General features: G+C 36.7%; 1 protein-coding gene across 3 annotated transcripts in view; it reads right to left on the bottom strand.

Moving 5' to 3' along the window:
• STXBP5L (syntaxin binding protein 5L) overlaps positions 1-27,290 on the bottom strand; it is a 191,711-nt gene that overhangs the window by 91,938 nt on the left and 72,483 nt on the right. For all 3 annotated transcript variants that reach the window (XM_069021293.1, XM_069021288.1, XM_069021303.1), the window contains exon 5: positions 8,932-9,066. In XM_069021293.1, coding sequence (XP_068877394.1) covers positions 8,932-9,066 — 135 coding nt within the window. The remainder of the gene's footprint in view (positions 1-8,931; positions 9,067-27,290) is intronic.

Raw genomic sequence — 27,290 nt, 5'->3', positions numbered from 1 at the left:
GAGCTTCTGTTTCTGAGTAACCTATGCTGAAAAAAAAGTATAATTTCCACAACACCGGGCCTTGGAGCAGGCAGGGTAGGTAGGCAGTGACAGGGAACTGAGGGGCAAGATGAGGTTGTTTGCAAGTAGTGCTTAGACCTACACACATCTTGTACATCTGTCTGAGGGAGTGGATATGATAGTTTGGAACATTCTAGGCTGCTTCAAATGTTGCTCCTGATATAGGTTCACCTGTCTGAACTGGTCAGAGTACACTGATGGAAAAAAGCAGGTCTGTTTGGAGTATATGCTGCCTGTGCCATGATGGGCAAAGGAAGAAGGGTAAGAATAAGAGGAAAAAACAAGAAGAGCAGAGACAGTGTAAGAATTTTCAGTTTTCAGCCAGGTAAGAACCACAGACAGATGACAGAAGAGAGAGCAGAGGCAAGCAACCATCAGCTATGACAAAGCTGGGAACAAACAAGATGGTAGCAGAAGCACATGGAGGCTGACAAAGCATAATGGTCTGGGCAGCTATCCCAGCCCATTGAATCAACCAGGATGCAGGCTGGGTTGCTTGGCCATTCCAGTGTTAGTACATGACCAGGAATATTGGCAGAATCATGACAAATGGAGGGAGAAAGGAAAAGAGTGTACTGTCTCTCTAAGGTAAAGATTGATTACATTTCGTCAGCCCTTTGTACCTACTAATTTGAAAAGTCAGGAACAGTTTAGATAAATCTGTGCAATCAGTTTCTTTGTAAGATACATATGACATTGCTTACCAAAGAATGTATCGATTTGTCTTTGGGTAGAGGCAAATTCTTACAGGAGCTGTCATCTACTCTTTAGGCTAAGTATACTTTCATAGTCACACAAACTCATTGCTCCTCTGTAAATGGTATAAAAACTCTTGTCTTTTACTACCAGTCTCATTTTTATCTTATATTCCTGCAGGGGTATAGCCTCAGATTTCCATGCCAAAACCTCAGCTGAAAGGGGAAACCTTCACTAATATCATACGTTTTCCTATCTCCTCCATTTCCCTGTTGAATTCACTGTAGCTGGAGGATCCTCGGATTTACTACATTGTATTAATGTTGTAGGGTTTGGGTATTTTTTTTTTATTAGGCACTTTTTATCTCTTTTAGGAGAATTATAATTTAATTATCATGCACCTAGTTATTTCTTTAGTTTTGTTGAATAACAGCTTTATATACACTATCAGCAAAGTCAATACCAAACACAGCAGTCTATGCACTAAGTGTACGAGATTTTATTTTTCCTCATTGTCTTTCCTCTATATGTGATATAAGTATTCATATTACTTCTTGGTATTTTAATAATTTAGTTGTTTTATATAATACCTGGCTTGCTCTGGCTTCTTACTTTTTCTTTCACTTCTATTAAATTTAAGACTGTCAGGTATGTCACTCTATCAAAGGACTCAACAAACCATCATTTAGCTTTCACACATACATCCTTGGTCTAGGAAAAATGAGGATTCGGGGAGAAGGTGCTTTAGTTTTTGTCTTTGTTTCTCACCATTCTACTCTATTTTAACTGTCAATAAATTAAAATAATTTTTTCCAAGTCAAGTCTGGTTTCTCCATTGACAGCAGCTGGCAAGTTACTTTCCTGTCTTTACCTTGACTCATGAACTTTTACATCGTGTTTTCTTTCCCTGTCCTGTTGAGGATGGGGAGTGAGAGAGCAGTTGGGTGGAGGTCTCACAACCAGCCAGGACCCACCCACCAAAACTTCCTTGACTGCTTAACAGAGGCCAGCTTTGTTTATACATCGGTAAGAGTAAGTAGAGAGTTTATTAAGTTTGGCAGTCATAACACGGCTTCTGTCAGGAAAGCAGAAAGGATCCTTTTCAAATAGTTGTATATACTAAAACTGATTTCACATGTGCCATCACAGACAAGATCACACACAGATGACAACAGATGTTCCTTGAAGCTTCTTGGAAGTGTAGAGCCAAGTCCCTGGCAGTGCTCCTGCCTGCCTTTCCAGGGCTCCAAGAAACATTGATTTTTTTATACATAGCAAGTGAAGTATTTGCATCAAAACTGATTCCTCTTTGGACTACATAACAAGGAATATTCCCAAGATGCAGCATAAAGTTTGGTGTTCAGTTTTGGATGAACATGCACAGTCCCATCTTGGGGGAGATGTTTGTGGGAGGATAAACTGATACAAAATAACCTCAGTTCAGGTGGAGTGAGGAAGAAAACTGTGTGAAAGCATTGCAACTTCCTCCATCATTCTGCAAGACCTTTTGCTTGTTGCTCTGAGCCTGCCCAATGGCTGGACACAGAAGGAGTGACATGGTAAATCTGTGGTTTGCTTCTCTTGAAGTGATGTTATCTCCCTTCTGGTACAGGACTGTGGTGAGGAACCCAAACCTAGTCTTTTGTGCCACATTACGACCAGGAATTTTCTGCCAAAGGCAGATCAGTGCCTCACTTCTTGCATCTCCTTGTCTCCTCGAGGAAGGTATGTATAAATAGAAACAATAGCAATATCTTTTGGAGCCCTAGGGAAGAGCTGCTCGTAAAAGGAGAGCGAGGCATTAGGCTCTACAGTCAATTTCTCCTGAGGGCAGACATCATGACTGCACTACAAGCAGGATTAAACAAATTATTTAGTTAACTATATTATATCAATAATATCATTTTATAGAACTCATGAAACACTATCAGAGCTACAGATACAGTAATTACTACTTTCACACAGTAAATTATACTGCATGTGGAAATGTCTACACACAAAACCCATTTTGCCTCAAGCAGTTTTAGTATACATAAAATGTTCTGTTTCCCCTCATTGGTATTACAGTAAAGTTGCCAAGGAGACTGGAGAGTTGGACACTGTCATTGTGGAACTGCCTACAAAGGAAAAAACCCCACAGTTGAATTACATTAAATGCAAAAGCAGAGATCCAAGAGCTCCTGGAAAGGACAAAGAGGTCCTGGAAAACCAACCAGATTTGAAGCTATTGTGAATAAAACACTCAGCTGTTGATGACAGATATTTGTGTATAGGCATTCCCTCAAGCTGGCTTTGGGGAACTGCATAAAAACTAACTAGGTCCTATCCCTCGAGAAAGGGAAAAATAATGAAGAATCAGCAGGTGACAATAAAGCGTAAGTGAAATAACTGAGCAGGGAATTTTTCATTCTCAAATAGTAGCCAGGGTACAGCTTAGAATGACTGAGAAAATAAAAGCTTTGAAAAGGCACAAAAAGGATAAAACACAAATCCAAGTCAATACACAGCAGAAAGAAAAAAGAAAAAAAGAAGGTCAAGTCCAAAAACTATCAGCAATGATTTGCAGTAAAAAATTTCTGAAATGAAAGCGAACTTCAACAGAGCAAGAAGAAAGTATGAGTTAATGATACAAAAGTTTGCAATATTTCATAGTTTTTGTTGACCTTTAAGCCCACAAAAACAGACTGCAGAATTGAAAGATTCCCATGACAGCTATACAGAACTAAAACTAGAAGTTTGCTAAGAAGATACTGATAATTTGAGTTGTTTTGCACTTCATCAGAAGTTGTTCCTGACAGCAGTAGGTATTAATTTACTTGGTATACGTTCATTTGGGGAAATGAGAGAGTGGTTATGCTGTAAGACGTGACTGACTCAGAAGAATTGGACTGAAATTAAGAAACCAGTCACCGTAAAACAATCTTTAAGAGACTTTTAAGGATGGAAGCTTTTATTAAATTATTTTATCCTAAAATGGAAAAACTCAAAAAGAAGTCTTTAACAATGTTATAATCTGAACCCAGGAAAATGTGGAAAATACATAGATGATATATTCCTCAATTATCCTGGAATGTTTTATGCAGTCTAAGAAATCAAGTGACACTAATACTGTCATAAGAACTTCAAACACCAAGACAATCTTTAAAGGAGGTGGAAGTACACTATAACAAAATAGAATTGAATCAAAACAATTTTCCTTTTGAGAGAAAAAATAGCCTGCACAATTGGAGAAGTACTATATGATTTCTGAGAAGACTAAAAATCTGGTGTTAGAAAGCGATAGAAGGAGTTAGGAGAGGGGAAAAAGAAAGAAAATATCTCTATTAGTCATTGTTATGGAGTTGAAGTTGACTGAATGTGGCAGTGCTTAAAAAAACACGTGCATAGACAGATACTTCTTTAGTATCAGTAGTCAGACATCTTCCACAGTTCCACTTTACATAAAGTTGCAGTGCTCCAGGGAATTTAAGACCTTCTTTTCACAGGTAGAGCCACAGAGAAATTTAACAGAATGAGTAAGTTAGATACATTATTCATGTGCTGTGGATCAAAGCTGGGAGTTGGAGTAATCAAGAATCAGTTCAACCTCAAGTTGCAACTCTGAGTCTTAGACACACTTTCTGAAATGTCCAGAAGAAGGAAGCCTTGAAACTTGTGCTTTTTTTCATATTAATAACTACCTCCATTTGGATCTACACACAGAGGGCATAGCAGATACTTCTAGACTGTTACTTCTCCTCCTTTGTACTGCTTTCCCTCACTGCTGTGGAACTACTGACTCTGACTCACCATTTTAGGAAATGGGGATGGGCAAAGAAAGGGCTAAGAAACGAGATACCAAGTTATGGCTCAGTCATAACTGAGTTCCAGTCTGCCCAATCCTTTGATACTCCAAATGCCATAAATTTTGGCAAGTTTCAGTTATTCATTCATTAGACAGTGGGTATTCAAACACTGGAATCTTACTGGGGGCTTATAATGCAGATTTTTCATTTTTGGAGTTCAGTGGACACATATTAAGATCTTATTTTCCTTTCCAACATTAGATGACCTTCCCAAATGTATATGATCATGCTGTGAAAATCGATCTCACTGTAGCTGGAGTAAATGGGGACATGCTGTGCTCATTGACTATCCTTCTCTTCCAAAGCTGTTTCCAAACATTTGGAAGGAAAAGAGAAAATGTTTGCTTATTAGAGAGTAGAAAACCAAACAGTATTGTGAGCCTCAAACCCCTCTGGCAAAGGACTAGCTATGTTACATGACAGAGAAATGACAAGTGAAAAGTTTTGATTTATTCATTCTTGGCTGAGAAGATGCTTCAGTGTGGCCTGAAGTAGTGATAATTCATGAGATGAGAGAAATGGCTGAGACAAGAATTGGTACCCATATGCTTGTGTTTTTTCTCAGCTCTGTTCAAGGACAAGTCCACTGAGACACAGACAGTGCACATGATTTAAGAAGGAAATTTTTCCTGTAACTTCCAGAATTGGTTACAACTTAGTTCTGAAAATTATCTTTAAAAACCCGTGTTTCCTTTGCACTATTAGCTGTTCAGGCCTTAATTTCTCACTAACGTTAGATACTGTTTAAGCCCACTGAATGATCTCTCCTGCAAGAGAAGACAATAGTCCCTATGACAAAATATGTATTGTAATCATCTTTTTGACATGTTTCTCTACTAGATACTTCTGAACAAGTCATAAAACCACTATCACTCAAAAATATAGTGCTCTACAGATCTTTCAGATACAAAAGTAGACAAGAAAATCACAAGAAAAACCCGTCCGAACCAAATGTCAACTTTGTAAGTAAAAGTGGCCATGCAGGACAGGGTGATCAGATTTCTTGCATCATATGCAAAGTCTAAAAATGTTACATCTAAACCTGTTTCCCCTTCAAGTCTTCAACCTACCAAGCCTCCTCACCTCAGTATTTCACTGCAACAGAATCACTATGACAAAAAAATTATTGCAGTCATTTGATGGGCCTCACTGACTCAAAATGTTTGTTTGTTTCTGAGGATGAGTGTTACATGGAGATTTCATTAGAAGTAGATACAAATCGCTGAAAAGAAAGGGGGGGATTAAAAGAAAGAGAAGTTGTGTCAGTAGACTTTCAGTTTTAGAAAATGGATAGGAATTGCATGAAGAGGGATCAACTCCTTCAGGCTTGTTAGAGCAGATGACACAGAAACTTGACACACTTAAAATTTTATTTATAAACCCTCCATGTAAGCTGAGGACTTGAATATAGCAGCAGAGCAATGGCTTTTACTGGTATTCTCTTGCGAAGAAGTTTGACAGACATATGATTGCACAACAGGTAACTCTTCCAAGCCTTCCTCTTCTTCCAAGCTTCATACAGAACAGTAACATCGTCAAGCTAACCTAACCTCACACTCTGAAATGTTATAATTAACTCAGAGCTTAACATTATGTTATGAGCACCATTGCCCTTTACACTGTTTGTTGTAAGGTTGAAAATTTTCCTGAATTTTACATACATATATTTTCCTATATTCTTTCATCTTTGAAAGTACCTAACATCAACAGGCCCTGTGAATTTATACACCCGTGAACAACCTGACCTTTTAGCTGATCTTAGTGTGAGCAGGAAGTTGGTCTACAAAATTACAGAGAAGCTTTACAACATGAATTATTTTATGATTCTAAAATACTATAATGTGAAAAATATGCAAAAACTATGTGAAAATAATGTGAAGATTAAAAAATATAATCCAATCAGAACATAATCCACGGCCCAAAATAAAACTGTTCCCTCAAACATTTTTCTCAGTACTATTCTAAAGGAAAGTCTACAATCATAAGAACAGTCTCATGAAGTACATTTTAAGTTAATAACATTTCCTTTAAAAGCTAATCTACATTCCATTTTATGTGCAGGAAAGCAATAGTACTGGAAGAGACATCATAGTTTATTACCAGAGAGAGTTCATATTACTTTAGTGAGTCACCCAGTTTCAAATTCAGCAGGACTACAGCATCTATAAAAGTGGCTGCTGTGGCAAACATCACCCTTAGTCCCACCAGCCTCTTCCTCTAATACAGAGAAATTAATCTGGAGACACACAGGATCTCCTGTCCACCCACAAAATATTTGCAAGGACGACTTCCTCCACTCCGTATCAAGGAGTACACGATGAGATTGCATGGAGAGGATGGAGCTTTAGAGAAGCACACCACTTACATGGATCCATTTATCCTTGGAAGACTGGTAGAACTAGAAGCAGTAATGAACGAATACCTGTGCTCACCTGTCAGCAAAACAGTACATGGCAAACTTGCTTTTTAGAAGAAGAGCCTATTTTGGTAACCATACAGTACCTCCAAGTGCTTGAGGTGACACAGCCTACCTTTATTATGTTGTCATTATCCTTCACAACTTATGGAAGAGAAATTTTGGAAAATCTAGGTATGGTTCTCTGTAGACAATACAAAGAAGATAGTAGAGGCTGCTTGCTTCCTTGAAGGTTCCAGAGAGGGAGCTTATTGCACAGCATCTAGCCTGTGTCAACTCAGTACTGAAGCTTGTTAGAAAGCAGCCCTTATTTCCCACATAGAAAGAGAAGCATCATTCTATTCTATTCTCATGAAAATTGTTTGTTGTGGCCATTAAAATAATTTAAAAAACATTTATCCAGAAGAATTTTTAAATAATTGGGAAGTGAAACTTGGTGGAAGGCTTCCAGTCCATAAAAAACTTTTGGATCTATTTCCCTACAGAATAGAACATCCTAATTTCTGGAGGAGAGAAAATTAGAAGTGCACACAAAATGAGAACATATTGTTCTCAAAAACTTAAAGATGTTATCTACTCAATGGAGTAAACATATACATTCTAAAATACAGGATTCCAAGAGCCCTCCAATATGCCAATGTCACCAAAACAAAGTGATAAATAGAAAACAATCAGGATACTTGCCACCTGAATAACTCATCAAAATGATCATATTCTGATTTTCATTAAACTCTGTTTTCCAGCAGTACTTTTTTGTAGCCAAAACCTACTTAACAGAGCTGAGCAGTCTCACAGAGGCAGAACAACCAAACATTCCAAAACTGAGAACTGGATGAAAGATTTACTATCAGACTGAATCCTGATTACTACATAAATTCTTGTTTTTGTGTTCTTTGAAGGTAAACTTAGATTTTTCCAACTGTGCCTACGAAGTTTAGGGGGGACAGAAGGGCAGGAAGAAAATGAGGCATCAGATTTGTCAACCTGGGGGACAGAGTGATTAGTATAATAATAACAATAGAGGGAAAAGAAGGAATGAATTTTTGAGAACCAGGGTTACCCTGCAGGCCTGTAACCCTGTTCTTAGATACTGTTCTCTTGGTTCACTGAGATTGGTGTATTTCAGTTTACTACCAGAGGTTACAGGTCGCTCACAAAATGAAGCAAATATCTCAGAAACTGCAAGAAGTACTTTGAGCTTCCCCACAGAAGTTCCTGTTGCTGGAACTCCACAGAGGAAGCAGCAGAGAAAGAGTTTTTCATTTCTGTCAAGGCTTTTACCTCCAGGAAGCATAGATGTATCCCAGACAGATTTTTATGTCTCTTTCCATTTCATACCCACAACACAGGCACCTGGCTTAGCTTGTTAGAGAACTATTATTTAATAGGCACTCACTATGTTTCCTATCACTTCATCAGGTTTTGATGTGTTTGAATTAACCTTAAAATTCCCACTGTGTTGAGCAGGAGGCTTGGTCTAGAGACCTCCCCCTGTTCCTTCTCACTGAAATGATTTCACAGCTCAATGAAGAAAAGTTCTCTGTAGAGTCTTAGGGCAAATATACTCCATTATTCTCTTCATAGAATGGAGGATATGGTGATCAAGATTTCCTCATAAAAATAGCAAAATCTGAAGTTTGGTGATTACAGCCTTTCTGTATTTCATGGAACTTCATAGTTAAACAGTACACCAAAATTTTTTTCTTTCATATGAAATATAATTACATGGTCTCTAACATAAATCTGATTCCTAATGTCCTGTAAAAAAACAGTTAATACTGCAAATGCATTCACAGAAATTAAAGGCTTCAAAAGATCTGATAATATTTGCAAAACCAAATAATTCTTAAAAATTAAACTTAAGACAGCCATGAAAACGACCACACGTACAAATGAAAAAAAGCCTGCACTTACAGTTCTATTGCCTTGTTCCACATGATAACATATCCAGAAAGAATGAAGGACTCAATATTTACAATGTGTGTATTTCCTCTCTCTGTTCCAACATAAAGCCATTTACTCTGGAAAGGTAGATGGCAGTAAGTAATCCTGGAAAAGGAAAAAAAAAACAAAACAACAAAATAAAAGTGACTGAATATCACATCAACAATATTTTTAAACAATTTTGAAGCTGAAAGAATTATTTTTTCCACTTTATAACTTGAGGAAAGCCTGCCCAGTTGGCCTTCTGAAGAATGTGCAGGTTCTGGGGGTCATGTCTAGGAAAATCATAAAAGAGAACATGAAACAAAACAGGGCCATCCTGCCTGCCTATATTAAGGGCAGGAAAAAAGAGATGGATCACTTGAGCACTGAACTAAGTCTATCTCCATGAGCATGCAAATTGCACTTTGATAGTATTCAGGACTCTCAAAGGCGGCTTTCTTATTTCCTTTCTTAGAATAAGCAGATTATCCAGTTGAACACACAGAGTTTTGTGGACATCAGTGGAATTCGTGTTTTGTACAACAGAAGTGTAACACCATAATTCACACAAGAAAACATTCATTTATTTGCCATCTGGAAGACTAGGGCCTTCGATAAGAGCATTTATCAAAATTGAATTATCACAGGCACACTGAATTCTACACTCGTATTACAAGGTGATGAACAGGTGCTACATTAGCTTGGAAAGATGTCATGACAATTTCTCATGACAATATATAGAAGTTTTCACAGATGACAAATGAGTAGATTCAGGTTAACTTTCATACTATGCTTATTATATAGATACTACATACATTCAAACAAAACTAAATCTAGATGAGATGAGAAGACATTTGCTACTCAAATATAAGTGAATGCATGTTACCTACAGAGACTGAAACTTAATCCAACCTTGTGGTACAGACTTGTAAATTTTGACAAAAACCCAGTTATTTTGCTTGGTATGTTGTATGTTATTATATTTATCACTCAGTTCCACAAACAGGTTATTTCTGGCTTTTATATACAAAATTGATTTTTTTTTTCCTTAGCACGTCCAACCCCCAAAAAAGTACATACAGTATTTAAAACCATGCATATTTAAAATTTACATTCTTATGGTACAGCAATCTTTCTGAATTTATTACAAAGGAGTGAGAGGGGTGTTGGCAATCTTTCAGTAATTTGGCTCTCTCAAATTACAGCCAAGTAAAGTCCTCTGAGTAGAGTTTTGCCACTCTTTAAGGAACTGTTCAATAATTATACAAATTAAATATACTTTATGTAATTGTTCCCTGTAAAGTACTCTCAACAAACAAAAAGGTTCCAAACAGATTACACACTCTATTTGCATAGTTCTGTAGTTTTCAGAGTATCTAATAAACTGTCAGTACCTTTAATGCTAAATTCATTCAAGTGAGGAAAATTACCTTATTTGTACTTATGCATCACACTGGATTGAATACAGCTGAAATATGGAGTCTTCCCATCCTAACTTATGGGGAAAATTATTGTGGAATCATGGAACCAGGAATAAAGCTTACCCTTCACAGACATCTTGTTTTGTTGATTAAAGTGAGACTGAAATATGAGATAGGCTTTGTTCTGTCCAGCTGGACAGGGCTAAATTTTACCATCAGTTGTCTAATTTTGGCAACAATTCTGGAGCGTTTAGTGGAAAGGGCACCAAATTTTTCAAGAGAATTGTTTTGAGAATGGGAGTTATATTTTAGTATGCGTAACTGAAAATGCCTTCAAGCAGCAACATGGTATGGATGTTGTGGGTGCAGTCAGACCAACAAAGATCCAACAGAAACTGCAGAAGGTATATGTCTCCTACATAATCCTTGATGGAGTTCAAGCTATTAGCTTTATTCTTCTGCTCATAACAGGTGCAAAGCACCATTTGCCCATTTGACTTTATAGCTTCAAATGGGAATAGTTTCACATCTTTCCCGATCCTTTTCCTTTACACTAAACAACTCCACTTCTTTTGCTTTCTCTTCAGGTGCACCATTTCCTTCACTTCCGGTTAAATTAATATTTAGTCTTTTTTTTGTTGTTTTATTTCTTGCATTTCTGTACTATCTCTACTCTTCTTTCTTTCACTGCAGAGCATATGAGTGCTTTGTTAGGTCCCAGCCCATAAAAAACTCCTCTGGTTGATAAACCCTCTTAAATCACTTCATGTTGAAGCTCACTCAACACTCACTTGTAGTAAACTGTTAAATTACAGGAATAGAAGATAATTTTGACTTGAAAATGTTGAAAACATAGCTATCTAGTGACTGACAAAAAATTCATGAGTTCCAACGTGAACCCTATTTGACTTGAATGTTGCTACTCCAAATCCTTGCAGTAGTGTCATCAGACTAAACAGGTTCAAGTCCACCTAGGACAATACTATTTTTCAGTCCTCTGTTAAATCCATTCACAACCCTGAATGGGGTACTGCAGAAAACTTGGTCTCCCATGTGCAAGAATGAATCCAGTTGATTATGAATAAAGTTTCAACATCACCTCACACACTGCTTGAGGCTGCTTTGGGCTGCTTTTCGTCCTTTTTGGTTTCTACGTCATGATCTCTAGGACACGCTGCCACAACAACCAACTGACTAAGTGGGTGTCTGCATTCCCAGATATTGCATGTCCTCTGTCTGCCTGCCTTAGGCTTAAAATTCCAAGAACATAATGCTTTAAGAACAAGGTCCTACAGCAAGAGAAAAATCAGACTAACGTAGTAACTACTAATAAGTATTTAGGCCATAAGTTATTAGACTTAATATCCTGCTAGCTTATCTGAAATCCCAGGCATCAGTCACTAGTAAGTCTGGATGTACAATATGACAGACCAAAAGGGAATTAGGTATTGCTAAAGAATGAAAAAAATGCACCACGGCCTTGCCTGTTTTCTTAAGATCAGCTGCTTCCTCTTAAATAATTTCATTTTGTCATGACAAATTTATGGGACAGCCAGATAAGAAAATATTCTTGTATGTTTTTTCTTCCACAAAGAAAACTACCCTATTAGTCTTCATTGTTTACCCAAACTGTTACTAGACATTATGAAATGTCTAATTATGAAATGTATAAATCTCATGAAACCTTTTGCAATATGTGAACTTAAAAGAAAATGGTATTCCCTTAAAGACAATCCAGTTTTATTTTACATTATGTAAATTAAATTCAAAGTGCTTTATATATTATTGACTTTTCACTTCTACAGAAAATATTAACTTGACTTTGAGGCTTGGAAACTTTGAGGAAGACTCAAGATTTTTAATGAATATCTTCCATCTCAGTAAATACTGAAATTACATAACGATTTCTTCAAGAGAAAACAATGAAGTCTCATACTGTAGTTTTCACTGTGGATGAAAGGTATTCTATTATATGACTCTATTAGTCATATATCCCACAAGCAAATTAAGATGTCCTTTGATGCCATTACAAAAACGAGACAATAAGCCAGAAAGAAAGAAAGAAAGGCTATTTTTCTTCTTAAGAACGTAGGGGTTGTACTGAATTATGTCAGTAAGAAGTGCTTTTGACAAAGTTTAATCAGGTTGTCAATCTGACTGACATAACATGCAACCAAATTAAATGGAAACTTGAGGATTTTCTCAGTGTTGATCACTTAACAGAAAGCCAGCCAGAAATGTGGATATTATACATTCTTAGCAGCAAACCACAACATGAATCTTATTGATCATTCTAAGAAATAGTAAAAACCACGAACTGATACCCAAAAAAGGTGTTTCTATTCTGCCAGAAGAGTCTGGAACATTATATCATTCTTCCAAATGACAAAACAGGATATAGAATGTAATTTTTAAAAAATCAAGAGGTACTAGCTAAAACACTTAAATCAGAATTTAGTAAGGAAAACTATTTTGCTAAGGTCCTAAGAACATAACTAAAATTATGTAAGTAAGACAAGAGACATAATGGAATAACTGAAAGAGGCATTGCCAAAACATTTTAGAAAGGAATATATGTGACTAGCAAATCTTGAAAAGGTGTATTTTTCAGAAAATCACAACACTCTACAGTCTAACAACCATGGCCAAAAACTCACTAGATATTGGTAGAATACTACAATGTTAAAATAATTTAGAATGCTATATTCTCAGAAGTATTAGCAAAAACTCTCAGATGACTTAAAATCATCTTTATTACATTACTTGTATTTCTCTAAGAAAAAGAAAAGATAATTTTGAGAACATTTCTTTCTGCCTCTGCTTTGTTATTTTTGTTTTTCTATTTTTAGTATGGAAAGTTTGCCTGGAACACTATTGCTGGTGGTGAGTGGGGAGAGCTGCTGAAGCGGGGAGAGTAAATTGCCTTTTTGTCAAAATAATAAACAGTTATTCCAAATTAATTATTTAATTGCTCATTCATGGACATCAAAACTGCAATTAAATTTATACTATGGCTTTTCCCTTTATACAGATAATCTTAAATATGAACAAGCATAGAAAATGTGTATCCCCTATGCCCAGCACTGACTGGCAGAGGAATTCAGTTTCTGTAAGCTCCTAGAGAAAACAAACATCAGCTTGAACTCCCTTTCGGAATCCTACCAAAATAAACTACACTGTCCATGTTCTCATGAAATAAGGAAATCTCACAAATTTACAGGAGAAGTGGGAGATAAAACATGAAGGAGCATTAACCTGGGAACATGAGTAGCTGACAGGAAGCAAGCCCAGTAGCTCCAAGGCATGCCAGTCATGGTCCTGGCCCACCTTCTGCTCTCAGTGATTCCTAAGGGACTGCCACTGTCTTACACCCAAATTACAGTGCATTGCCCCAGCATGGATGAATGCAGCTGCTGAGGAAGTTGACCACCTTCTTAAGAAGGTTATGGCTATCAAAAGTCTTCCTTTTCATTGCAGTGATTATGGCTCTTCCCCTGACTCCAGGGATTTTGTCCAGCATTTTCTGATGCTTTCAGTACTCTCAGCTAATTTATGCTATTCCCTTCAGCTGGTCATCCCCAAAAGCTGTTCTCTTGGCACTGCCACCTGATAGACCGGGCATCATCCCTGGTACTTGCCAATGACAGGCTGATGTTATGTCAGGTCCTCTTTCAAAGCAGCTCTTTTTTGAGAGGAATCTGTGGCCTGTGTAGCCTGCAATGAATATTCACAACAGAGGAAAACCACTACATAAGCCCTCCTTTCCGTCTTGGTATCTGCAGCGTTTCTTCACCCCAACAATGAAAACTACAGCTGCTGGGGGTGCCTCAGGACTTTGTACCACTCCTCTTCTCCCTCCATCAGCAAGAACAAATTATTTCCACCTGATTTATTTTCTTCCCTTATACTCCCTTAATCTTTTGGTAATTTTGAACAAAACTAAAACAAAACAAAGCACATCAGACTCATCTAGTGCCCCTCCTTCTCCAGTGGTTGAAAGTGGACTGAGATAGCTTCTGGCTAGCCAGTATTCTCAGGAAGTGTAAGGTTACTTTTCTGTCAGTTCAGTAGAGAATATTCAAGCTGAGATCATTGCTTTAAGCCACAAAATGGACACAGGAAGATTCAGACAGATATTCACGAGAAGTAATTTGTAGCTGACCTGAAGTGCCTAAACAGAAGCACAGGTTAAAGCTACTGACTATGAAAAAAAGGAGTTGTTTCCAGCAGATCTAGCAAAGGATGTAAATTATGAGCTATTTGGCCTCTGGAGGTATTTAGTTTTCTTCCTGGTCTATATAAATTTGGAGCATATCAGCACTGTAAGATGTAAAAACCATGTACAGCAGCAGCCATTCATGCAGTCTGCCATCCACACGATGTGATGTGTTTTCAGCAGATGGTTGTGCAGTTCCCCAGACAGATGTGAACTGGGTCTGTGCACATTAATAACAACATTTCCTCTGCAACACAGGGTGTTGTAACATACCAGGAAGTCCTAGGAAGGCAGAAATCCAAGATGAACTCCATTATTATGAGTTCCAATGTTTAACTTCCACTCTCATTTTAACTTACTTGGAGAGTACATAAAGTCTCTATGGCTGATGTGAAAGTACAGGAAATACTTTAAATTACTAACTGGCTGGCTAAGAGTCAAATGAAATATAGAGCAGTTCAATACATCTGGAGAGTTTCTTCCTTTTAGGGTCTTGGTGATACTAATCACAACATGTATATTTCTCCTATTCAAACTAGATTCTCCACATACCATATAAGATAATTTCAAAACCTTATAGCAGCCCTGCACACAGATCCTAGCAGAAAGTGAATGAACCAAACGTGCCTTTGAGACTGATACTTGTAGTCAACCTGTTTTTTAAAAACAGATCCTAGCAGAAAGTGAATGAACCAAACGTGCCTTTGAGACTGATACTTGTAGTCAACCTGTTTTTTAAAAACAGATTTAGTTTTGATTTCAATTAAGAAAAATATTCTCTTTCACATATATTTTCTGCTAGCATCAGCAGTCAACATTTATTTTGAATTAAAATCAGTTGATCTGTCTTATTTTATCTTTTAATTACTTACATAGAAGAAACCGAAGTCAAGCTAAAAACACATTGAGCATAAATTGCATTGTATCCTGGTGCCACCATAGCATAGGATAAACCACATGGTTATTTAGGAACATCTGGGCACAACAGGAATATTAAAGTAAATTCTCAAAATACTGCATGAACAGTTCTGTCTCTGGATTTTTTCCAGAGTGTTATACAGACTGCTCAAATATTTGTTGTTTTAAGACTATAGTGCATACACTGCAAATAAAGGTGATGACAGGACTGGGTAGGTGAAGAGTATCTAATGAGAAGTGTAAAAATTAGAACTTAATTCTATTTTTCCACCAGATTCAGAGCTGAATGTGACTATTTTGTTTATAACTACTCAGTGAATCATCTCAACTAATAAATTCTAAGTTATTAATGAAAGTCACAAACTATTTACAATTAAAAACTGTGAAACAAGTCACTGTTTAGCTCACATATCACTGTGCCTATTTCCTGCCTGAACTACCAATACCTGCAGACAGTATGACCACTTGAAGACATTACTTGAGCTTACACCTTGTAGTCTGTAGAGATCACTGTTTTAAAGAAAGACAGTAAAATGAATTGCTTTACATGAGGCAACTTAATACATGTTCCTTACAGAGAAATGTGTATGAAAAACGGAGTCAAGGCAGTGGTAACAAGTTACTTTCTACACCTATACTTCTATTTGCCAATGTTCCTTTCAAGTTTGGTATCTCAGACTATTCATCTTACCCAATCAGTCCACAGAACAGTTTTATTTATCTTTGTTTTATACTGGTTTAGATACAAGTATTCATCACAGTCACTGCTGCTTGTACAAGAGCAATAATTTAATTTGTGGATTGGAATGTAAGAAATGAACCTTTGGGGTTCCTCTTTTCTGTTTAATTCTGATTTCTTCAAATTAACTACCACTTGAGCTAGAATAAATTACTAAAAGATACCTCTTGATTTAAAGAATTTCAGTGATGGGAGATTTTCTACAAATGCTGAGGTACAACAAATCAGGATTCCACCTCTAAACTGTAATTTCAATACAAATTATCCAAAGCAAAGTATACTTCTAGCTACTTGTGAACATCCTGTATGTAATTAAGAGACATCCTTCTCCGCCCCCACTTCAATTTCTGCAAATTCTACGTAGAAGAAATGTTAAAAAAAACATTTTCACTTTAGGGTTTCATTTAGACCAATAGGCTTAAATAGTGCTGAGATATCTAAAACAATTATTTATTTTGACAAAGCAAAAAAGCTTATGCAGCTATTTTCCATCAAATTATTTGTACATGTCATCTGGATGGTGGTCCATTGCCGCTTTCAATGTGTTTAAGACACAAGCATTTTTTATGGTGTCCCTTACCTGAAATACTTTACATAAGCAACTTAAAAGAATGAAGAAAACAAGAAGCACAAAAAAAATATATGTAAAATTTTAAGAAATGCATCTGGAAAACTATTGCTTTCTCAATATATTTTGGGTTCGTCCCTCTTTTTTCATTGGATCTATTGGCACATTCTGAAGCATTCTGATTTTTAGAAATTGGGACTGATCATTAATTCTTTAAAGTGTTAAAAACTAAAATATAAAGTGCAAGGTAAAGCACTATTAATAGTATATTCCATTTCTTGTTCCCCTTCTTTTCTGTTAAAACAATTGAGATTAAAAGTAGGCTGGTTCCTCTGTTTCTTCAAAAGCCAGAACTTCCTGTGTAAACCTTCTGGACAGGGGAAATAACCCTACAAGTTAGGTCCATTCTTGACTTGTGACCTCACTATTTCAAATGAATTTGCAATCACAACTGTAGTAAATCGTTTACAGCATTTAAAAAAATACTTGTTTTACGAAATGCTTATGTTACCTGCATAAAACATCAGTGTAGCAACTACATGAACATTTGTAACGGGTGCAAACATAAATTATTTACAAACAGTTAACTCAAAAGAACCTAGAACAAATGAGAAAAAGCATGTTCAGGAATATATTAGATGCATTCCATTTGATTAAATTAGTAAACCCAGAGATCTCCCTTGAATGAAGACTGAATTTATGTATGTAGATAAAATCGTATGAGGTTATTATGAACTCTTTAGAAGGACAGTCAAAATGTACAGTATGCCACAGGTCCCTTGGTTTTTCCCAGTTTTATTTCTTATAACTAATGTTCTTACAACTCCATAAAAGGTCACCTTGACCTATCCAATATGCCATAACACAAACAGAAAGACAGCTGCACTATAACCTTCTATAAGATACAGGCACTGAAATTCCCACCCTCCAAGGCTATCCACAGTAGCTCTGCAGCAAGTTATGGGCATTACTGGAGCTCAAGAACAACGTAGAAGTCCCAATGTGCAAGGGCATGACAATTTTTGTAGCCTGTGCTACTAATAATTTGCTTCATTTTCAGAATGACAGAAAATTGCTTTCCTTCCTCTTAGGCAAAATGCACAGCAAAGAGATACCCTCTTTTGTCAACTCCCTTTCATGGTTTTGACTGCAAATTCATTGGAATGTCTTACCTGTAGGAGCAGGATCTGACAGTGATGGCGACAGCGACACGCTCTCCCTGGCTAGATCCTTAGTATTACACAACAGTAATGCCATGGATTAAACAGGTGTAACATGAAGACTTGGTCCCAAGAGAAAAAGACATGGAAATTACATGGAAACTTGCTTCCTTAAACAGAAAAAGATGCTGGAAGAAACCAGCATTCTTTTCATGGACTTCTAATTTGTTTCTGATGCTGACTCATGGTCATTACACAACAAAATTGAGATAAAAGTTCCACAAAATCAGTGAGGTGAGCAAATTAATGAAACAGGGTTGGAAAACAGACTCTTGGTCTCATCTTCAGGGAAAAGACAATGTACATGATTTTTCTCTTGTCTACTGGCTTGTGAAATCACTATTTTGTATTTGTAATACTTCACTTGTCCTTTATAAATTTCTTTGAAGGTTAAGTAAAAATGGGGTTGTAATACCAAACACACTGACAGTGATGGGCAATACAGAGCACAGTAAGAGCCACTGAGTTTCTCAGCAATGAAAAGAAGACAAACAAAGGATGGAACAGGGAGATGATGTTCTCAAAAGAGAAAGTTTTTGATGTGTTTACTTCATTGATTTTGTAGCATCTGCATGAAAAAACCCCAAACACCTAGGGGGGTAGAGTTTCTCTCATCCCTTCACCCAACACTGAATACATAAATCAAAAATGCAGTTTTTTGTTTACCAATCTCATAGTTCCAAAAATGTAAATTGGGACCTAGCTCAAAGATGAAAGGTTGAAATTTGTCTTTTGTTTAACAGCTTGACTTCACAGAGCTGCTGGAAAAGTAAACTAAAGATATGTTAGGATTTCACCCTCTGATAGCTGCAACATACACAAATCTGTGTTTATCATGCATTCTTACTAAAGTAAGTTTAAACCCAATTTTATATCAGTATCAATCAAGTTATTTTGAATGACACAGTAAAATCAGGATAAGACTGAAATACTGAAATTGACTTCAAAGAAAAAATAATTTTACATGTGTATGCTTTTTCTTTGTATGCATGCTTTTTTCCTTAACAGCTCCCATCAATTAAAATCACATAGACTTATTGGAGACCAGCTGTTCCCATTTGTTGCGCTTCAGTAGACAGGGACTCTGTGATTAATGGTCCTTGTTTTTCTGCAATCTGTAGTCTCTCTTCTCTTCCTGCTCATGTACTGTTTAATGATATAATCTCAACACCGACATTACTAGCTCTATTTCTGAGTTACTGGAATAATGCCCAGAGTTTATTGTGACAGAAGGAAAAGTATCCTAAATCATTGCATTGGGTGCTTGCTTGAAGCTGACATGTGTCTGGGCAGGAAAGAGGTGGGGTGGTTTCCAAGAACAAAATTACTTACTGCAACTGAACGGGAGCATGTTCTTCACTGCTCCAACGTATGACTGGAAATCTAATATAACAAAGGTCAGTGGAAAGATCTGAACAGAACCCTGAAAGGTATTTCAAAACTCTAATTTGAAAACTTCAAAAGAGAAAACCATATCATTCCTGTATCTACACTATAACTGTAACAAGAAAATTCAACTGATAGTGTAGACTGTTTAGGCTGCCTGAACTTGCTTACATTTTAAAAGACATCTTTACTTTTTTTTCTGTTGTCTAATATGAAGCATTTTTGTATTACAGTATTTGGCCTCTCATTTGTTATGACTGAGACCATGAAACACAGTTGTTCAATGTATAGCTGTGAGCATGTATTTTAAATTTCGTTATCCAAACTTGGCCTCAGAGCAATTTGGCAACATAGCTGCTATGTGAAAACAGCATAACATGTTACCCTGTGTTTTCTCAAAAAAGCATAACTCTACTGAAAAACATGCTTTATTTTTTACAAAGCATTAGAAACAACAAGCACACTGCTCAGCATATGATGTAAGGTTTGACAGCATACAGCAACATTATGTCTCCTCATTAGGACTTTTTCCCAGAAGAAAGAAACCCACACAGAAGTTACCGAGGCAGACAATCAGATGTGGCCAGGTGACATAAAATTTAAATAATCCAGGACATTTTTTTCTTCCATATTGAAAGAAAAAAAAACAACTTCTCAAAGATATTTTGCAAAACGGAATTTTGAAGACATTGGTTTTTTTCTCAGAGAAATAATACAAGGAACTACAGCCAGAGAGACCCAAAGGAAGATGCAGATTGGGAAAGAGGGGTTTGTCAGGCCAGAGGGCCCTGTACTGTTCTGAAGTCCCCAGGTAATTGTGCCAGCTATGCATTTTTCTCCAGCAGTTCTATGGGCCATGACGGTTTCATGTGCACATGTGTGAAGTGACTGGTTTTAAGTCATCTTTCAGGGGATTTTTGCCCTTCTGCTATCAAAGACAGCTGCTATCTCTAATTCAGATGTAATTCAGATGTAGCATATTAGGCATTTTGCCCTCAGAGAAGTTGTTTAACAAACACATATAGAAGCAGATACTGTGGCATAATGCACTTAAGGACTTTTTCATTGAAATGAAACTGACAATAATCATATTGGCAGAATCCTGATGGACTAAAAATTACTTTGGGGAAAGACTGTAAAAGCCACCATTAAAAAAGAACAGAGATTCTTAAATTCAAGTTTGGATCTGGATATAAACAGAGATCCTTCTAATATTCTAGAATGACAAATATGACCAGGACTTCTGTGATCTTATTTTAGAGCAGCATCTACCCTCGTGTAATGTAAGCATAAAGAAACCAAACTGGTTTTAGACTAGCCACCTTATGCTCTTGCAGCACTTTTTCTGCAGTGGCACCAACTCTCAGACTGCATTACAAATCCCACCCAAGGTGGTACGCATAAAAAACTAAACCTGATAAAGTTAAGCTATGTTGTTATCTATGATGTTCTGACTGTAATGCTATTACTACTTTCTCACCTATACTTAAAAATATACACTAACCAAGGCTTTGAGTCCTTCAAAATGTTTTGTCCTTCAAAAGGAAAATTCTGAAAAATTATAGCAAAATATGGAAGGTAGGGTCACCAAAGGTAGGCTATTCCAGAATACTCCAATTATAGGAAATATAGCATGTATCAAAACTCAATACAGCACTTATAAAAAACATCACTATAAAATTCTATTTTTATTTCTATTTTATGCTTGGTTTCACTGAAAAAGGGAATTTTTATTGGCTATTTAAGAGATTCTCAAGAATTAGTTTTACAGCTGTTGTAATTTCACAAGTAATCTTGGTACTAATACTAATGAAACCTCTTAGGGAGACAATACTACAGAGGAAGGACAATCTGCATGAGTAAAGTACAAGAAATGGAATTAAATTTAAAATGCAAAGGGCACAGCCTCAAACTTCAAAGAACTTCCACTTTAGGGTTAAAACTCATGATACAGAAGTGATGGAAAAAGGTAATTTCAATTTTGCTTGTCTTGCTTTGCTTCCACTGTTAAAGGCTTGCAACGAAAAGCAGCACATTCCCTGCCACTAGATATACATCAGGGAAGAAGTGCAATGGGTGTATTAGTCAATCACAGCAAGACCACAAACACGGGTAAGATGAAGCCACATAAAAGGAAGATGCCATTTTTGTATGCATCAGTAAACATACTCCTGCAGAGATTACAAATGAAAATGGTATTGTCAATGGCCACAGCACAGATGGGACCCTATCTAGAATATGTTTCTTTGATGAATCATCAGCTCAGACAGAACTGATATGAGAAAAAAGGCCCAAAGAAAAGAAAAGGGAATGAAGACAAAAACTTATAAAGAAAAACACAGAATCTTGATTTTTTTAGTGAAAAAAACCCCCAAACCAAAAAATCAGGTTGTGAACGTATATGAATGAGCTGTTTATCTGCAAAGGAGAGACAAAATATTTAAAATGCATGACAATGTGGATACCAGAATATCATCTCAAATGGGAATAAAAGAGCCATAAAAATACATTTAGCCTCAAAGCTGTAAGGTTTCTTTCCATCAGGAGAATGAAGCTGACATGGAACAATTTTCCTGAACAGCAAACAGTGGATTTCATCTTGAGTAGTTATATAACAGTGCAAGGCCCTGGCTGGGGGACTCTTGCATGTGGAGGAGTTGGTGATCCACACACGAGTGACACCGAGCAGGTGCCAGGGGCTGCGTGTGCAGTGTGGTCTCTGGGCTGTGTTCAGCTGCATGTACCCCTTGGAAGCCGGATAAACACAGGCAGCTTGTTGTCACTGAGAAGCCTGCAGGCAGCTCCTGCTTGGGGGTCGCACCAACAGTGCAGAAGCAAGTTTTAGCATTAATGTCCTTTCTGTTTGATAGTAGGAATAATGCACACAGCCTTCTCCTTAGAAGAAAATCCTACAATAACTTGGACAACAAAAATGGGGTAACCCTTTCTATGGATGGGTTACCTGCTGACTGAAGGCCTGTGTGATGATGCACAACTCGGGGCTCCCAGCATCTACAGGGATGCCAGATTTCCTATGCTCTTCTCCCATTCTTTGTAGTGCTAGCTCATATAAACAGCATTTTGAAGCTAACTTACAGGGCCTTGAGTGCCTTTCTTACTGGGATCATATGGCACCAGCAGCCCTTAATGTACAACATAGTCAGCTTGTTCATTTAATAAAGGGAGGTATATGAGTTCTCTGGTGCACAACTGAGGGAACCAGACTGAGGAGGTCCCTTCAGCTCCACTCCAAGAGAAGGCTCACATGTTTAAGATCTATTAAAATTTTAGGAATCATGTAAATTTCCATTCTATTTCAGTGGAATTGCACAGTCTCATAAACCTAGCAAATCAAACCTGTTGATTCTTGGTATGAATGAGCAAATCTGTGTCTTGCATTTTTTCCTCTTTCTTGATTGCTTAGCCAATTTGTCTTGAAGACAAAAAAATGCTTGTGCCTGATTTCTTTTTATAACCAAGATGTTCTTCATTTCAGCTAGGCTGCATGCCACTTTCCAGGATGAGCTTATGGCTCTCATTCATCCTACAGGTCAAGTGCACTACAAAATCTTCCATAACATGATGCAATATGTAAAAAAAGAATGATTTTTTTTTGTTTTGGTTTGGTTATTTTGTTTGTCTGTTTTTGTTTTGTTTTGTTTTTTAACAGAGAAAGCAAAGGCATGTAGTAAATAAATACATGAACATAATTTGGGTCAGTCTCACTGGAGAATCTTTCCAGTCCTTTGTCTTTCTGAAGTGACATCTGACAGAGGTTATTTATCTGTCCTGAAGTGCTAAGGCATAGCCCCCTAGAACAAAGGTTTTTATGAGCTTCAGAAATCTTTTCAAGATCAATAATTGCATAAAAATATTGGGTTTTGAAAACCCTGAGCACCATTCTTTCAAAAGTGGCAAATGCTGATGCAAGACCACACTACACATGCAAAACCAACCAACCAACCAACCAACCAACCAAAAACTGCCAAAACCAACCGGAACAACAACAACACAATAACAAAAAGAACAACAAAACCTCAAACCAAAACCTGCAGAAGAAAGTTTTGTAGTATCTTCATCAAGATGTGGAAGTGAATGCCAATCACATGGCTTCTTCTGGTTTCCTCGGATGTTTCCATCATAAACCTGAGAAAATTTACATCCTTTCCAGAAACTGTGGAACGTTTTTATGGTGAAATATTGCTTTATATTTGAATTCTATGGTTCTTTGCAATAGTTGAGTGCTAGACCACACCATGTAATCAGAATCTGTTTTGTTGTACAGCATGACTGTGCAACTGTACAGTACCTTGCTTGATGACAGACCTCTGACTAATTTCAAAGTGCATAAACAGAGTTTGCAGCTGTACACTATTAACCAGGAGGTTAATTTGTGAGTGGGCAAGCTATCACAGGAATGCAGCTCCTTGAACAGGCAGTGAGACAGAGGATCTACTTTAACTGACCCACAAGCTCCCTAACACAAATAAATAGACACAGGTACTGCTGAGACTGCACAGCCAGTCACCATTCAATAACCTCTTACTGTCATTTTGATGATGTTTATTTGCAAAGGAGAGAGGAAGTATTTAAAATGCTCTTAACACAGGACACAAAATCCTGCAAAGATACAGTAAGGCAAATAAAATAAGATTCAGCTACTGTCAGGAAAGAATATAGACCCAAGAAATGTTACCTTATTCAAAAACATCCATTTTTTTTGGTTTTGGTTTGTTTTAATTTGTTTCCAAGCATTTGGAGTAATACTCTCAATCATCTTGTTCAAATACTGCAAAATCTCAACTGTAGGAGTCAAATCTAACTAATAGTGAGTTACAGTTAACAGAACTGTTCTAAAAGTCGCCCACTTAAAAGGCTCCTCTTGCTCTGTGCCAGCATATCCTTAACACTGAAGAAAATATTACAGATCAGAGTCCCAAAGCCAGTTACACAGATTGTGTCACCTGGTGACTCCCCTCAGAAGGGCACTTGTTGTATTGTCATGGCATTGGTGTGGAGTGCATGCAGGTAGACCTTAAGACCCAACACTCCATGTCACACTGTGCTCATGTATGCTGCTGTAAGTCAGTGGACAAGCTGCTGCAGCACTGTTGGCTCATTGGTCCCACACCAGTCAGCAATGGCTAAAAGGAGAAAGAGAGGAGGGCTCCCCCCGTGTCAGTCAATACAACTGAACCAGCTCAGCTTCAAAATGACAGGAGATGAACTGTGTTCGTAAGTGCAACTAGTGCCTGCTGGCTTACAGGACCTGGATTTCACACTGCAATCCTTGCTGGTTTTCCTCCCCCAGCTGTACTTATCTTAAACAGGAATATGTAAACTGTTGTGTATTTAAAGCTGTACTTGCTTAAGTCTGCTCTGATTATATTAAAAATATTGAAGACCTATAATAGTTTCCAGTGGTTTTGCTTAATCCTAATGTTCTCTGCAGCACATAGAGACAGTGTCTAGTTCCAGTAGCTGAGTTATTTATTTTGCCTAAAATGCCTACCGAAGATGAATCTGCCTCTCCTATGACATCAAGTAAGGAAAAAACAGGTACTAATATATGGAAGGTGTCCATAATTTTAACCTTCAAAAACACTGAGGAGATTCTTATAGCGTGTTTACAGAGTTTAAAATGTTTTACCTGTCCATCCCATTTGTAAAAGAAACCATAAATCATATATTATCAACCATATGCTACTGTCAAACATGTCTTTGAGTAACTGTCTTATCATTACAGCTCTTGGTACAGAGCCAAGCACTGAAACACATTGCTTACATTTATATTTTCTTCAAAGTTCTTAATGCATTGTATTATATTCCAATTACAGCAATAGAAATCTAAGATGATTACCTTGTATAAAATAAGTACATATTTTTGGCAAAGACATATAATTTGCTGAAGTCCAAAAAAGTCCAGAGCATTACACTGTACTACAGAAAATACCAGTTTGCCATTATGTCTCTTCAGTGTTCCTTCTACACTTGCTCCAAAGAGACATTTAGTAAAGGAACAGTGAATTATGAACTATTATTGCTAGTGCTGCATCATCATTAGTTTAACAGTAGGTCAGAAGAAGAAAAAACTAAATCTGGAGAGGCTGTAAACTCTGATTTAATGGCTATAAAGGTGCACTTTTTTTGTGAATTATTATTCATAAACCATTCAGAGTCTTAATACTGAATGCTACATGTTAAGTGAAGGACTACTGCATTTAAGTGTTCTTTGCTCTTTACAACTATGTTTTTACCAACATTCAAAGGAAAGAACAAGCATTTTTTACGTTCATTGGAGGGAGAGAGGGGATATATGCATGTATGCACCTGGGGAGACTTGACTCAAGTAATTGCAGAAACCTATACAGAAACACTGCTAAAGAGCAGATTTTAGCTCATTATCCTGCAGTCTTAGATGTCAAGAAGCACAAGCAAATTGCAAATTAAACAGTTCAACTATATGATGACTGGTGCATTGTAAGTAATAGCCAAAGACTAAAGTAGCATTCATCCATCTAACAGAATCTAACAGCTCTATGGTTCATGAAGCAAATACTGTAAGAACTCAGAATAAACTGATGCTACATAAAAGTTAATTAATCAAAGTCAAATAAAACAAGCACTTGGAACAATAAAATTATCTTCATCATCACAAACACATAAAATATTAGAATTTTAAGTGCATTATATAGCATCAGTTCATGAAGTAAATCTGCCATTTGTTAAAAAAAAACCCCTAAACCGAACAGTGTATCAAGGAGACAAACATAATGGATGGATAAAATTAAATTTTTTTTAAAATCCTGAAGAAACACATGCAAATAGAAAAATTGGAAGGATTCACATGTCCCGTTTTCATAGGTAAAATGCATCTGAACAATAATGTGCTTGGCTCTGTGAAAGCAACCTAATCTAAAAGTAAGCTATATAAAAAATGACCTTAAAGAACTAGCCTTTGACTTTCTAAATACTCCCCTGTATGGTATTTTTCAATACCTTAGTATTTTTGAAGACATGCATCAGTATTTTAAAACCTGTTTTCTGTCAAAGCATTTTTCCCCATTTAAGAAACATCAAAACCAGCTTGTTCACTGGATCACAAACTTAAGGCAAAAGAATCCCTATTCAGTATGAATCTTGCCTCCTCCTAACCTCCTTCTGCAAGAGGAGAGGGAAGGATGAAAATGAAGTATTTTTAACTGTTCCCACAGTGAGGAAAACATTACTTTTTGGAAGACAGACCTTTGAATTTCATGAAGAAAATCAATTTTGATGTTATCACTTTATCAGCTTCTCAAGTTCCCCTTATATCCATTTTGTCACAGATTTCATATAGCTAAGGCAACTATTATTTCATTCACTGTTTCTCTGACCATCACATAAGTTATAGCTTCTGTTCTCTAACACCAAAAATATATTCAGAAAAAAATTAAAGTTCTCTTTTAGACTTAGCTCTATTAGGCATATATATGTTCCAAAGTGAGAAGGTTAATTAGGGCTTTAGCCTTACTTTTTTCCTACTTGCCCAGAGGCTTATGTTGAATTTTACATACTAAGTGTGAAATTGAGCTCAGAAAACTGGAAGTTAGATGATTTAAAATAAATTTATATGGATGTAAAAAGAAAATATAATAAAAATGAAGAGATTTCACTCTGAAGCCAAGTGCTTGAATAATAAAAAAAAAAAAAAAACCAAACCAAACCAGAAGCTTAGGGCATCTTCTTAGAGAACCCTGAGAAGAAATGAACTGCCTACAATGTTATTTCTTCATATTTATGGAAAAATCTTTTTTAATTTAAAACTGGACTTACTTCTTTGACAATACTATATTGCAGGATATTTGCCTCACAGCTTTTGATGTGGTAATAAAATTTA

The sequence above is a fragment of the Aphelocoma coerulescens genome, chromosome 1 (genome assembly GCF_041296385.1).
Source record: "Aphelocoma coerulescens isolate FSJ_1873_10779 chromosome 1, UR_Acoe_1.0, whole genome shotgun sequence".
Lineage (NCBI taxonomy): Eukaryota > Metazoa > Chordata > Aves > Passeriformes > Corvidae > Aphelocoma > Aphelocoma coerulescens.
Note: the sequence above shows the minus strand (reverse complement) of the source record. Positions and strands in the feature narration are given on the sequence as shown.